The 16,076-nt window shown below is 39.7% G+C and overlaps 1 protein-coding gene across 1 annotated transcript in view; it reads right to left on the bottom strand.

Annotated features, from left to right (window-relative positions):
- The window catches only part of RNF217 (ring finger protein 217), a 119,444-nt gene that overhangs the window by 6,553 nt on the left and 96,815 nt on the right, over nt 1-16,076 (bottom strand). The window contains exon 4 of the mRNA XM_069599050.1: nt 432-633. Within this exon, the coding sequence (XP_069455151.1) occupies nt 432-633 (202 nt within the window). The remainder of the gene's footprint in view (nt 1-431; nt 634-16,076) is intronic.

A 16,076-nucleotide genomic window follows, 5' to 3' on the forward strand; every position in this document is an offset into this window, starting at 1 on the left:
ACACAGGGGTTTTAAAACTTGTACTGTTATTTCTTCCGTGAATAAACAGAGGCTATATGTTAAGACCCGTTGCTAGGTATCATCACTACAAAAATAAATGTGACAGTGTTCCCTTTTATCAAATCACTTACAATAGGGTTTCAGAAGACTAATGACTTCACATTTCTGCGGTATATTCAATTATTCGTTTTTCGAACAAAATCCACTTGCTCATACAGGTAGTGTCCTGCTAACAAACTTAAGTTTGTTTTTTTTTATTTTAAACACAAAAGGAGAGAAAATGTCTTCCTCCTATTTTCAGCTAAAGGCTCTGCTAGAATGCATGCCAGGTGCTGAGATTTATCATAGCTGTCGGATTACATTTCTAAGCTCTATCATCATCACCGCGTACTTCCTGAGGAAGATCCCTATAAATAATGTTGGACACTCACCACAGACTGACCCTCGCACTAATCTCCTTAGGTGAGGTCTCTCCGGGAGGTAGCGGTATTTGCATCCAAATATACTGAGGTTTGAGGTGTGGTCTCCAAAGAAACGGAGCTGGCGGTATCTCTCCCCACAGCGATAACAGAAATTAGTGTTACACTGGGAGCAGGTCATATGGTCACATCCTTCAGTTCTCTGGATGTGAATCTGTAACAGAAAGAGAGAAAGAAGAACAAGCTTATTAAATGTTTAATAAAGGATGTATGGAACCAAAGATACAAGTTTCACCAAAATAAAAGCCTTAGATAGCATTCCTGAAGCTGTGAGTTTGCTTATAATCACATCCTTTAAGGCCATCTTTATATCAAACCCTTTAGATGTGTAAAGCTCATTAACATTTCAGATGCTGAAGCTGTTGGCCTATTTTGACTAATATAAACAAACACACCCTGAAGAAAATTCACTTATCTTTCTAAACATACATCTTACTCAATGATTAGGAGGCAATTTAAAATGCTGTGAACGTATATTTTGTTGATGCTATGATAAGCAAAAATGAGGTGGCCTGGGAAATAAGAGATAAAGAGGATGCTTTAAAAGAAAGGATTACATAAAATTTTTTAAGGGACAGAAATTTCTCTTTGTGTAAGGGAATGACAATAGGTGGAAAGTGAAAGTGAAAGTCGCTCAGTTATGTCTGACTCTTTGCAACCCCATGGACTATTCAGTCCGTGGAATTTTCCAGGTCAGAATACTGGAGTGGGAATAGACTTTCCCTTCTCCAGGGGATCTTTCTAACCCAGGAACTGAACCCAGTCGGGCGGACTCTTTACCAGCTGAGCCACCAGGAAAGCCCCAGTAGGTATAAGTGTATTTGCAGTACCATTTTAGTTCCCAGCTCTAATGTTAGTTGCAAATGCCTGTACAGGACTGTGTATACAATGCTACCTGCGTAACTGTTGTTGTTGTCAAGTTAACAGGAAAATACAGAAGTTGTTGCTGTCAAGTTACAGGTAATAGCTGAGGTTACTTCTTATCTCCCAGGCTACAATTTAGATGATACTACTTACTTATATTATATTACCTATGAGAATAAAAATGTGATAATACACATAGAGGGACTAACCCATTTTGGACCCACATACTGAGTCAGATCAGTACAATACTGGTTCCATTTATCCCTCCCCCTTCACTCACCTAAAACTGTGAGGAACCAAAGACTGGGCAGTATAACTGACATTCCCTGATTGCCAGGTGACCTCCTTTATCACTTCTTCATATGCATGATTCTTAGACTGATGCTAGACTAGAGAGTACCTTCCTAGACAGGCAAGGACTAGCTATGGTCAAGGGCATATGGGCATCAGTGTTCAAAGGTAACTACCAATCATTATTTGGTCAATAGAAGCCAAACTTGCTTTTCCTGCTATTGGCCACCTCATCTTTTTCAACTGTATTGATTTTTTTTTTCCCTTTTATCTGACAGTCCCTTGAGAGTGGACCCAGGTTTTGTGGAGTCTGAAGGTTATCTAATTAGAGGGGCTCAGGGGGTGCAGTGGTAAAGAGTTCGCCTGTCAATGCAGGAACCCAATCCTGGGTTATGAGGATCTCTAGGAGAAGAAAATGGCAACCCACTCCAGTATTCTTGCCTGGAAAATGCCATGGACAGAGGAGACTGGTGGGCTACAGTCCATGAAGTCACAGAGTTATAGATGACTGAGCACACATATGCTTAAAGGAGAAGCATGCAAATTACAAATTGGATGCCTACAAAGGGTCCCATGCAGGTGAGCATCTCTGCAGCTTAAGCTCTGCAGCTTCCTGGTCACTTCTCCCCTGATGGACCCATAGGGCCTGTTTCTATGAATAAGCCTGAGGAACAACTGCTGTGACTGCATCCACTTAGCAGAGCAGATGGCATTTAGGAACGAAGTAGGGCAAGGCCCTATTTAACCCTTGAATTATTTCTCATCCTTTAAACCACCTGAGCATTAGGAGAAAACATGTTCAGAGACAACTGCTAAGCATCCAAAATAAAGGTTACTTCTTCATATCCTCAACCTTTGGACTGTATGCTGTTTTTGATCTTGATATGGAGAAAATAAATCTCAACAGGTTTCCTAGCCACATACCATAGTGTTGTATGTGACCTATAAAGGGAGAAGGGCTAATATTTGCTTGGAGCCTATTATATACCAAACTTTGCACATACATAGCATCTTTACCCTCATGACCAACCATAAGACTGGCATGTTTATTCATAACCAGAGCTCAGACGAGTACTCTGCTTGAATGAATGGAGAAAGGATTCTGATTCATGTCTATTTTGTTATTACGCTAACATGAATGCGAGTGTTTGTTGCTCCGTTGTGTTGACTGTGAGACCCCATGGACTGTGGCCCGTCAGGCTCCTCTGTCCTTGGACTTCTCCAGGCAAGAATACTGGAGTGGGTTGCCATGCCTTCTCCAGGGGATTCCTTGCAACCCAGGGATTGAACCCAGGTCTCTCGCATTGCAGGCAGGGTCTTTACCATTTAAGCTACCCAGGAAGGTAAGCACCCTCTTATCATAAACTTAAAGAGAAAACCAGAGGGTCAATCGTATTCTTTGCTGACAGTGTCATCCTGTCTGCCTCCTGCATGAGGCATGTCTGAGCCTTTCTGCTTGGCTTAATTGCTCTCCGGACGAATCCACATTCTTCCTTTAAAATAATATTCAAACTTTTTCCAACAGGAAACTTGTTCTAAGAAATTAAACTTGTCGCTGACAGTTCATTTGCCTCAAAATTTCATATTCAATTTTCACTGTTGTTTTACATCTGTTTGTAATACTTTTTATTGTGTTCTAAAATCTTTATGTGGTATATTCATTATTCATTTAAATACCAAAGACCGTAATTTCTAGCCTATTTTAAGTCTTTCCTTATTTCAAAAACAACACTCAAAACATAGCAGGCTACTAAAGTACTCTTAGTCCAATAATATGTCCACACAGGAAGTGATAAAATTCTAAGCTCTGATAATACTCTATAGGAACCCTATATGTTGCAGGTTATATGGTTCCATAGAGTAATTTGAATATTTTACACACATAACAGCAATGACTTAACCATGAAAAATGGTTTCAGAACTTCTGTCAGGTACATAGTGAATCCTTTAATACTACTGCAAATATATCTTGATTATATATGAATATTTTATAACTTCAGGCTAAAAGAGAAATGAACTGACATAATCCAAGTTAACTTGTAACAAGAGACATGACTTTTCACATTTGCTAATAAGCAAGTTATAATTTTGAACTTCTGAGACCCAGAGGATGACAAATTTCATGTGCTAAATGAGTTCCCTGAATATTCAAGGTCACTCTTTTCAAAACATCAAAGCTTTTATTTTTTTATTTTATTTTATTTTATTTTTTACATCAAAGCTTTTAAAAGTCGGTTTAAAGAGGGATGGTACGGGGAGGGAGGAGGGAGGGGGGTTCAGGATGGGGAACACGTGTATATCTGTGGTGGATTCATGCTGATGTATGGCAAACCAATACAATATTGTAAAGTAATTAACCTCCAATTAAAATAAATAAATTTATATTAAAAATAATAAACTAAATTAAGAAAAAAAGGTCACTTTTTCTGAGAAAGCAAATTGATATTTTTTCTTTGACTTCCTTATCCTTTGGAATGAAGGCTTGCTATTAAAATTTTCAAAAAACCTTTAAACTATGCTATAAATAAATAAATTACATTTATGTAAAGTCCATTTTATTTCTCAGTGAAGCTTTAAAAACATTCTTATTATAGCTTCAAAACATTCATCAGTTTATCTCTGCTAAAAAAGAAACTAATTGCCCAAGTGTAATTCAGCATCAAAATTCTGTATTTAATTAAGAGATGGAGACAGAGTTAAGACAGATGAGATATTTCTAATGCACTAGATTAAACTGACTGCCCATAAGCCACAAACATCATTTGATTTGTTACCACAGACAGGGCTTCTTCTCTCCATCTATATCAAATAAAGATGGCTGATGCATAAGGAGCTGAATATTAAACACTACATGTTGCTTATATATCTCTATATTTATAAGTCATAAGATAAAATGTTCAGGATATGCCAGATATTTCTTTAATATGAGTTTGATATTAAGTCCACACAGTAGCAGTAGATCGAAATGACAGCATGGACCACCTCTGAGCCTATGACATTCTTTACAGGACGTATGAACACCTGCAATAAGAGATTATCAATGTATCTACTCCCAGAGGGGAGCTGTTTACACTTAGTTTAATAAAATGCCCACAAACTATCTTAAATCCTAGTTCTATTGAGCTAGAATTCAGCTGTTTATTTTCATACAGATTCTGCTTAATTCTAAGGCGGAAAAATAACAATAAATGTACTGCTAAATATCCAACCCGTTTTATAACTAAATCAGTACACATCTGCCTACAAGTCTTTATCTCCACTTTCACCAAGAATTGAAGATTTATTTTATCCTTTAAGTGGGAAACGATAATTAAATTAACTGTTATTTATTACTGTTCCCAGTGAGATTTAGTCTATGTATAAAATGATTTTAATATATGCATTTGCCTCAGTGGCTTTGATATTGGGAGGGATGAATTAGAAACAATAATTATGAGAGAAGGTTTTGGAGATCCGATGACCTACTCTCAGATCCTAACTGATCTCACTATGCTAATTCTCCACAACCCAGGGATTTTTCTTTGGTAATTCTTTCTTTGGCCGTGCTGGGTCTTCACTGCCGTGCGGGCTTTGCTTCCGTTGTGGTGCGTGGGGGCTACCCTCTAGGTGCGGTGTGCGGGCTTCTCACTGCAGCAGCTTCTCTTGTTGGGGAGAAGGGCATGGGCTCTAGGGCACAGGCTTCGTAGCTGCAGCACGTGGGCTCAGGAACTGCAGCTCCCGGGCTCCAGAGCACAGGATCAAGAGTTGTGGCACACGGGCTTAGCTGTTACGTGGCATGTGGGATCTTCTTGGACCAGGGATGGAACACACGTCTCCTGAACTGGCAGGCAGATTCTCTAACGTTGAGCCAGCAAAGACACCCCAACACAGGGATATTTTAAGAGCAAACATATATGCAAAGCCTTCAAAGGCCTGATTAAAAACATGTACCTAGAATTACTTGCCCAACTGTGAAATACACAATAATAAGGGCAAAAATGAAACAATTCTAGAGATGCTAAGACTCCTCTGTGCCCTTTCTGGGGCCATGACTTAAGGAAGCACTTCATCAAGTGAATGTGCAAGAAGGACAATGTAACCACATATAAAAAAGGCGTAAGAAATTTCAGCGAATGGGCTCCAAAGCAGTCAGTCCAATCTGGAACAGGAAGTCAGCTGGCTTCAAGAATGTCTTCAAAAAATAACAATGGAATATACAACAAGCAATAAAATTTATAAGGAACTAAATATTAAATAACATGATAAATAAAGTGGGTATTTCTATTCCCAATAAGGAAGGAAGAAAAACAATAAGGACTTTCAGGAAAAGCAAAACAAACTAAAGGGCATGTAAGGTTCAAATATGAGGCATAACAAACTAGAGCATAATTGAGAAACAGAGTGCACAAAGATGCAAGGGGGCATGTTTCCTAGAAGCTGGGATTCCAGACAGGGGAATGTAATCCTTGTTCCATAATTATAGGTTCTTGATACGTAAACACTCAACTGGTTTTCAAATATTAGAATCGTTCTTTAGGGAAAAAAGTAGTCAACGTCAGAATAGAGTGTGGAGGTTATTAAATTTGACAATATAAAAAGAAAGTTACAGCTTACAGAAAATGGGAAATAGAGAGGTAGCAAGAACTGTAGGGGGACTAGATCCTCATCTATGCCTAAACTGTTAGACACTGGACAGAAGTCTCTCGACAGTATTTAAAGGTGAAAGATACTCAAAAGAACTAAAATAGTAACCATCAAAAACTGAACTAGAAGACAGGGAAAGGGTAGCTAAGCAGCAGGAATCCTGTAGTGTCAACTCTGGTCGCCTCTATTCTGGTAAACTATTCTGTAAAAAATAAAATAAGATGTTGATTTCAAAATTGTTTGGTGTCTCCTGCTATGTTAATTTTTTAAAGCCATACTCTAACCTCAATTGTTCTCTAATGTAATATACTTTGGCCATCTGATGCGAAGAGCTGACTCACTGGAAAAGACCCTGATGCTGGGAAAGATTGGAGGCAGGAGGAGAAGGGGACGACAGAGGATGAGATGGTTGGATGGCATCACCGACTCGATGGACATGAGTTTGCGTGAACTCCGGGAGGTGGTGATGGACAGGGAGGCCTGGCGTGCTGCAGTCCATGGGGTCGCAAAGAGTCAGACGTGACTGAGCGACTGAACTGAACTGAATGTACTGGTTTTCTTTCTTATAAAGAATTTCATATATAATTCAGTCTTATGATTGATTTATGATGACACATTCTTTGAAGATGAGTGAGAAGACTGTCCAGTTCTTATTCCTCAGAGTAGAACTGTACTACAAATTAGCCCCTAAGTTTCTTCCTTCTTCTTGACCACACTTCCCTTGATTCCATAACCCATGTCCTCAGAAATTTCCAGGTGTCTGTTTCCCCCTCCTTCTCATTCATCTTCACCCCCTCCCTTCTGTGGCTGTGCACCACTTAGCCTGCTAATAGTTCACAAGTCTCCCCATCCTAATAAATCCTCCCTTTAATTCCACATGACCTTCTAGCCAATGATTACCCTCACCTTTCCATTTTAACTAAGCTTCTTAAAAGAACAGTCTATTCTCACTGCTTTTCTTACTCATTTCTTAATTCTTCTCCAGTCGCCTGCAATCCCATGTTACTGAAACATCCAGATCAACTGTGTTTCTCCAGGAAATAGTTATTCATTCATTAATTCAATAAATATTTATTTGCTCACTGATAAAAGCCAACATGGCTTCTGCCCTTAAGGAGCTTTTAGTCTAACGTATTGATATTGTTGCTGTTGTTCGGTCACCCAGTCATGCCCAGCTCTTTTCGACCCCATGGACTGCAGCACGACAGGCCTTCCTGCCCCTCACTATCTCCTAAAGTTTGCCCAAGTTCATGTTCATTGGTGATGCCATCCAGCCATCTCATCCTCTGATGCCCTCTTCTCCTGCCCTCAATGTTTCCCAGCATCAGGGACTTTTTCAATGAGTCAGCTGTTCGCATCAGGTGACCAAACTATTGGAGTCTCAGCTTTAGCATCAGTCCTTCCAATGAATATTCAAGGTAGATTTACTTTAGGATTGACTGGTTTGATCTCCATGCTGTCCAAGGGACTCTCAGGAGTCTTCTCCAGTATTAGTTCGAAGGCATCGATTCTTTGGCACTCTGCCTTCTTTATGGTCCAACTGATGGACGTGATAAATTGTACAAATAAATAGAGACTCATAAGCTATGATAAATGCTATGAAGGAGAAGGGATGAAGAGTACTTGACAGAAGGAGCTTGATCTGATCTAAGGGTCAGAACAGGCTTGTCTGAGGAAGTGTCCGTTGATTTGAGAAAGGAAGAATAAGTGAAGTTCACCAGTTAAGAAGACTCAGAGGTCGGGAGACCATTCCCAGACCAGTGTATTCAGGGCACTGTATCCATGAAAGGATACATGAGGTGAGATGATTAGACAACATCGACGCCTCAGTGGACATGAATTTGAACAAACTTCGGAAGATAGTGGAGGACAGAGAAGCTTGGCATGCTGCAATCCATGCAGTCGCAAAGAGTCGGACACAACTGAGTGACTGAACAACATCATCATCCATAAAATGAGAAGCAATCTATACCAGCCCTCTCACAGTATTTCTCAGTCTCTATTGTAAACCTCGTTACTTATATGTATCTCTCTGCTCAAACTCTCTACTCTCCCAGTTGATAAGATCTGAAAGGGTCCATATCACATACATCTTGCTTGTTATTTTATTAGAGGCAGTTGCACAGATCCTGTCACATGGCGTGTTCTCAATATGCCTTATTTATTAAAAGAACAAGTGAGTATTATCCATGCCCTCTAATCACCAAATCCAATGAATACATTTTTAATTCTTACATGATTGTATTTCTCAGTGTCATTTAATCAGTTGGTCACTACTTCCCTCTGACCTTTGATGTACTTTTGCTTCAATGACACCTTTTTTCTTTCCCAGATGCTCCTATCTCTCTTAGGTTCCTATTTCTTCACTTATCTCTTAATTCCATCCATGAATCACCACCTTGCATACACTCTGTGTCATCTCTTCCATACTCAAATGGCCTCAACTTCCCTCCACTGGATTTCATTTTTAAATCACTACTGCAGACCTCGCTTCTGAGCTGCAGAGTCATATAGCAACTGTTTGGGGGTCATATACACCTGTATGCCTTACAGCCATCTCCAAGTCAAATAAGCAAAACCAAACTCATAATCCCTGCAAGGTTCCCTAGCCCAACAACAAAAGTAACTCTATCTCCATTACTTTATCTCAGTTTATGATATCTGGGTACCATGATCCAGATGGTAAAGAATTTGCCTGTGATGCAGGAGACCCGGGCTCCATCTCTTGGTCAGGAAGGTCCTCTGGAGAAGGGAATGGCAACCCTCTCCAGCATTCTTGCCTGGAAAATCCCATGGACAGAGGAGCCTGGCAGGCTGCAGTCTATGGGGTCGCTGAGTCAGGCATGACTCAGCAGCGGACACTTGCACATTCTGTGGTGTCATCACCATCCATTTAGATACGTAAGCTGAATATCTAGTTATCATCCTCTTCTCACTTCCAGCTATCTATCAAGATCAGACAGTTTCAGCCCCAGGATATTTATCGAGCCCTTCTCCTCTCCTCCAGCCTCTGACCATTACCTTAGCTCATACAATCACCATTTCCTTCTAGAAGTCTACAACTACCTTCACATGATCAACAGCAGCCAACCTAAAATACTGATATAAATTGGATACCACACCATTCCCTTGTTTACAACTTTCAGTCTGGAGGATGAAATCCAAATTTCTTAACATTGCATGCAAGGCCCAGGCTTCTGTTTGTATCTGTTACCCCCACCTTTCACCACTTCCTTCTGTGAACCTTACTCTAAAGGAACCACAAAATACTTGTGGCTCCACTACACAACACTCATTTCCTGGCCCTGTGTCCTGTGCTTTAAGTGTTATACTCTCACCCCTGGATACCTTTCATTATGTCAAAATCCACCCAGGAATTCTCAATAACGTAGCTCTCCCTGGTTTCTGCAAGATGAATGGAGATACCCCCTTTACCATGAACTCATCTATAATACTCTATGCAAAGCCCTACTGAAGTGCAACCGTGTTTTGTCATCTTCCTGCGTAACCTCTGTGTGTTCCCTTATGTGGGTTTCATAAGAAAAACAACCATGCTGTACAGAGCCCGTGATGGAGTCTCACTAAAAGTGCATGTAAGGAGTAAAGTAAAATGACCTTCATTCATTCATCAACTGTCCATTCAGTCCTGAACAGTGCCCAGCATTGCTTTTAAATGTTCAAGGTATCTCAAGCATAAAAACAGATCAAAACCCCTGCTCTCAAGATGCAAAATATATCCACTATTTTAAATAGTGATAGCACTATGGTGCTATGGAGGAAACAAAACAAAACAAAACAAAGCCTATAAAGGGCATAAGGTAGGAGAAAGTGATTACTGAGAAGCTGAATTTTGTTCGAAGACATGAAGGGAGAGAGCTGGGTGTGTAGGTATCTGGGGAATGCAAAAGGAAGAACAGGTATGGAATCCCTGAGAAGGGAACACGCCTGGTCCTTCTGAAGCATAGCAAGGAGGGCAGGGTGGCTGGAGGAGGGCAAAGGAAGGGGAAAATGAGGTCAGAGGGATAATGGGGCGGAAGTGTAAGCAGAGTGTGATGTGTCTTATCGTCACTGTAAGGACTAGCTTTTGCTCTGTGTGAGAAGGGAGACATGGAGGATTTTGAGCAGGGAGCATGTAACCTTCCTTATGTTTAAACAGGCTCCTTCTGGCTGCTGGGTTAAGACACTGTGACGAGCAAGAAACCATCAGGAGGTTGTGGCAAAAGTCTTCGAGAGGAAAAGATGTTGGTGTCCTGAACCAGACTAGTGACAGTGGGGGTGCTGAGATTTAGTCAAATTCTGAATATATTTTGATGGCATGATCTACAGAAGTTGATGACTGATGGTATGTGGGGTGTGAGAGAATGAGGTCAGATTCTTGACTTGAGCAGCTAGAAGGCTGGTGCTGCCATTCACTGAGATGGAGAGACTATGAGAAGGCCCATCTTGGGGACAGCAGAGGGATCTATGTTGGAGAAGTCCATGAAAGGCAAGCAAGTGAAGATGCTGTTTATGCCTCTGGATGCAGATCTCTCCTCGTACCTCTCCAAACTATTTGCCTACTGACTGCTGCTACCAGCAAAACGTGCACCCTGTCTGGAATTCCACGTGGAGTTGACTGCAGAAATAAAAAGCAATTTTTAAAGCTGGAAACGAAATGAAAAGGAAAGGAAATGAGCCATCACAGAAAGTTTTAAATCCTTTAGCTCTAAACTGGCCCTGTTGGTATCGGGCAGATTTTTACCCCACTCTTCCGTGCCCACACAGCTCACTAGAAATCCTCTCAGAAGCCCGCACCTCTATCAGAGCTCTCCACATGGACTCTCAGCCCCTTGGAGATGTTTCAGAATTTCTTTGGTAAGGAGACGTTTGGCAGTCACAAAGGCGGCTGATGCTGGCGTTTCAGGTTCTTCTTCCATGTTTCAGACATTTTGCTCAGAAGAGGATTAAGTTCCATCCATATTATTTTCTAATACACTAGACTATAAGAGAGTCTATTTATAAATATACGAACACGGAACCTAACTTCATCTTACATATAAACACAAAATATTGTTTGTACGGTTTTAATAGAGAATTTTCTAATTACTATATAACTACAGAATAAACTGAGAAAGATTGCTTGATTTAGACTCTAACTCCATTTTATATATGTTTCAAAGATTTATGTGTGGTTTTAATGTATTCTGAATTTTCTAGCAATATAATCACATGTATTCATATGTATATACACATACATTTATAAGCATACATACATACATATAAATATACTATATTGTCTTCAAATAAAAGGATAGGTATTGATAATATTTAAGCTTTCCTTCATGGTTTCTTAAATCCAAATTTGTGAACCCATTTTAAATGGGTTCAAAAATCTGATTGCTGCTTCTTGTCTTTTAATGCCATGGTACCTGAACATTTACAAGTTGAAATATTCACTTACTGTTATTCTATTCTACTATTCTGTAAGAATAACAACAGATGAATATAGAATATTTGATATTCTATATTATTTTGTTTATATATATATTTATTATTCTATATTTTTTTAAAATGGGGATTCCCTCGTAGCTCAGTCAGGAAAGAGCCTGCCTGCAATTCAGGAGACCTGGGTTTGATTCCTGGGTCAGGAAGATCCCCTGGAGAAGGAAATGGCAACCCACTCCAGTATTCTTGCCTGGAGAATCCCATGGACAGAGGAGCCTGGCAGGCTATAATCCATGGGGTTGCAAGAGTCAGATACGACTTAGCAACTAAACCATCGCATATTAAAATTAAGACAATATACTGATTTCAATGAAATGCTGTATGTACTAACATTATACATTTAATCTCGGGCAGCTAATCAACATCAAAGTTATTAGTCATAAAAAATGGGTCATGGATGCAATACAGTTTATATCCTAGAAAATATCTGCCACCAAACAATCAGGCTCTTCTCACAACTAATGTCTAGATTTTGGCACTTCAAGAAAACAGTAGCAGTGATAACTACTGAATCAAACGTAGTGATGTCAAGCAATCTGGAGGGTTAAAGTGGGTGATCAGTGGTCAAGGAAAAGCTATTTTATCCTCTATAACAGGCACTATCTAAAAGCAGTCACCAGCCCCTGGGCATACTTTTGCAATGGCACGTGAAGTGCCAGAGAACTGCAGGATTATCTAAAAAAATCCAACATTAATATTCTAAATTCTTCCCTTAGCAACCATAAGCTACACAGCTGTAGCTCAGATATAAGAACTCATAGACAGAGATTTGTGCTAATTTGATACGAACAGGAGGAAATTAATCATTTCCACGAATCAATACATTTTTTTCCCAGAGCAGCCTTTTATAGGATTTAAGAGAATAAAATATCTGAAGGGAAATATCTTGACAAGTAAATTTATTTAATTTGAAATTCATAATAAATTATGGATGAATATAATTCACTTTTCTCTGTCTGCCTTTTCGGCCAGTTACTTAGCCTCTCTGAAGCTGTTTCTGTATCTTTCTCACAACTTTCCTTAGAGATTTAAATGAGACATAAATGTAACTCACATACTATTGAACCTATCATTTTATTATTATTGTCTTTTAATGCCATGGTACCTATTAATTTGAAATTTGATGCTATTGTTCCATCACTAAGTCGCATTCAACTCTTTGCAACTCCATGGACTGCAGCACGTCAGGCTTCCCTGTCCTTCACTATCTCCTGGAGTTTGCTCAAACTCATGTTCACTGAGTCAATGATGCCATCCAACCATCTCATCCTCTGCCACCCCCTTCTCTTCCTGTGAAACATCTTAGCGTCATCAAAAAGCATTTAATAATTAAGATCTAGATGGCATACTGGAACTTAGCATCTTAGTATCACATGTGAGGATTTGATGAGATAACTAATAAAACTGTATAATGACAATGGAGAGTAATATGTAATTAATATCAGCACCTGTAGATAGTATTGCTAGCATTATTGCTGTGCAAACACCACAAAGAAAGACAGAGCACTCTATGCCAATGCATTTTATGAATAAAACAAGATGGCATATTAGAACTCAGCACTCCCTGTTCATGTCTTGGCATTTCTTTAAAAAAAAAAGATAGAGAAGTGTCCCGCCTCCTACAAATAGGAAATATGTTGACACTGAAATAACAAACAAGAGAAGACTCTACACATGGATATCACCAGATGGCCAACACCGAAATCAGACTGATTACATTCTTTGCAGCCAAAGATGGAGAAGCTCTATACAGTCAGCAAAAACAAGACCAGGAGCTGACTATGGCTCGGATCATGAACTCCTTATTGCCAATTTCAGACTTAAATTGAAGAAAGTGGGGAAAACCACTGAGCATTCAGGTATGACCTAAATCAAATCCTTTATGATCACACAGTGGAAGTGAGAAATAGATTTAAGGGACTGGATCTGATAGAGTGCCTGTTGAACTATGGATGGAGGTGCGTGACATTGTATAAGAGACAGGGATCAAGACCATCCCCAAGAAAAAGAAATGCAAAAAAGCAAAATGGCTGTCTGAGGAGGCCTTACAAATAGCTAAGAAAAGAGAAGCGAAAAGCAAAGGAGAAAAGGAAAGATACACCCATTTGAATGCAGAGCTCCAAAAAATAGCAAGGAGAGATAAGAAAGCCTTTCTCAGTGATCAGCGCAAAGAAACAGAGGAAAATAATAGAATGTGAAAGACTAGAGATCTCTTCAAGAAAATTAGAGACACCAAGGGAACATTTCATGCAAAGATGGGCTCGATAAAGTACAGAAATGGTTTGGACCTAACAGAAGCAGAAGATATTAAGATGAGGTGGCAAGAATACATGGAAGAACTGTACAAAAAAGATCTTCACGACCCAGATAATCACGATGGTGTGATCACTCACCTAGAGCCAGACATCCTGGAATTTGAAGTCAAGTGGGCCTTAGAAAGCATCACTATGAACAAAGCTAGTGGAGGTGATGGAATTCCAGTTGAGCTATTTCAAATCCTAAAAGATGCTGCTGTGAAAGTGCTGCACTCAATATGCCAGCAAATCTGGAAAACTCAGCAGTAGCCACAGGACTGGAAAAGGTCAGTTTTCATTCCAGTCCCAAAGAAAGGCAATGCCAAAGAATGCTCAAACTACCGCACAATTGCACTCATCTCACACGCTAGCAAAGTAATGCTCAAAATTCTCCAAGCAAGGCTTCAGCAATATGTGAACCGTGATCTTCCAGATGTTCAAGCTGGTTTTAGAAAAGGCAGAGGAACGAGAGATCAAATTGCCAACATCCACTGGATCATCGAAAAAGCAAGAGAGTTCCAGAAAAACATCTGCTGCTGCTGCTGCTAAGTCACTTCAGTCATGTCCAACTCTGTGTGAAAACATCTATTTCTGCTTTATTGACTATGCCAAAGCCTTGACAGTGTGGATCACAATAAACTGTGGAAAATTCTGAAAGAGATGAGAATACCAGACCACCTGACCTGCCTCTTGAGAAACCTATATGCAGGTCAGGAAGCAACAGTTAGAACTGGACATGAAACAACAGACTGGTTCCAAATAGGGAAAGGAGTACATCAAGGCTGTATATTGTCACCCTGCTTGTTTAACTTATATGCAGAGTACATCATGAGAAACTGGAATCAAGAGTACAGAGTACATCATCTTGAAGCGGGAATCAAGTATGATGGGAGAAATATCAATAACCTCAGATATGCAGATGATACCATCCTTATGGCAGAAAGTGAAGAAGAACTAAAGGGCCTCTTGATGAAAGTGAAAGAGGAGAGTGAGAAAGTTGGCTTAAAGCTCAACATTCAGAAAACGAATATCATGGCATCTGGTCCCATCACTTCATGGCAAATAGATGGGGAAACAGTGGAAACAGTGGCTGACTTTACTTTGGGGGGCTTCAAAATCACTGCAGATGGTGACTGCAGCCATGAAATTAAAAGATGCTTACTCCTTGGAAGGAAAGTTATGACCAACCTAGATAGCATATTAAAAAGCGGAGACATTACTTTGCCATCAAAAGTCCATCTAGCCAAGGCTATGGTTTTTCCATTAGTCATATATAGATTTGAGAGTTGGACTATAAAGAAAGCTGAACGCCAAAGAATGATGCTTTTTGGTGTTGGAGAAGACTCTTGAGAGTCCCTTGGACTGCATGGAGATCCAACCAATCCATCCTAAAGGAGATCAGTCCTGAGTGTTCACTGGAAGGACTGATGTTGAAGCTGAAACTCCAATACTTTGGCCACCTGATGTGAAGAGCTGACTCACTGGAAAAGACTCTGATGCTGTGAAAGATTGAGGGCAAGAGGAGAAGGGGACGACAGAGGATAAGATGGTTGGATGGCATCACCGACTCAATGGACGTGAGTTTGGGTAAACTCTGGGAGTTGGTGATGGACAGGGAGGCCTAGCATGCTGCAGTCCATGGGGTTGCAAAGAGTCAGACAAAACTGAGTGACTGAACTGAACTGAAATAAAATAAATGACTTAATTACCCTTAATTCATAAATCACATTACTTAAATATTAGCTTATGAAGTATATAACTTTCTAATTAATTCTCTCTTCAGTGCTTTGTAAAATGTTCTAAATAGTGATATGTGGTTATTTATGTAAGAGAAAAATTCAAGTGGTCAGCTGCCTGTCATCTTGTTGGCTATGACTGTATTTGTTCCACATTATATAAATGTTTACATAAATATTTCTCTTATCTGACATTAAGGAAGAAGGTAATTTGCAGCAGGGATGTTTAAATTTTCCAATTTAAAAAAGCTAACCATTTTGAGAAATAGTAACCAAACTTCGCTTAAGTAAACCAAGTATTCAAA

The sequence above is a fragment of the Ovis canadensis genome, chromosome 8, assembly GCF_042477335.2.
Source record: "Ovis canadensis isolate MfBH-ARS-UI-01 breed Bighorn chromosome 8, ARS-UI_OviCan_v2, whole genome shotgun sequence".
NCBI lineage: Eukaryota > Metazoa > Chordata > Mammalia > Artiodactyla > Bovidae > Ovis > Ovis canadensis.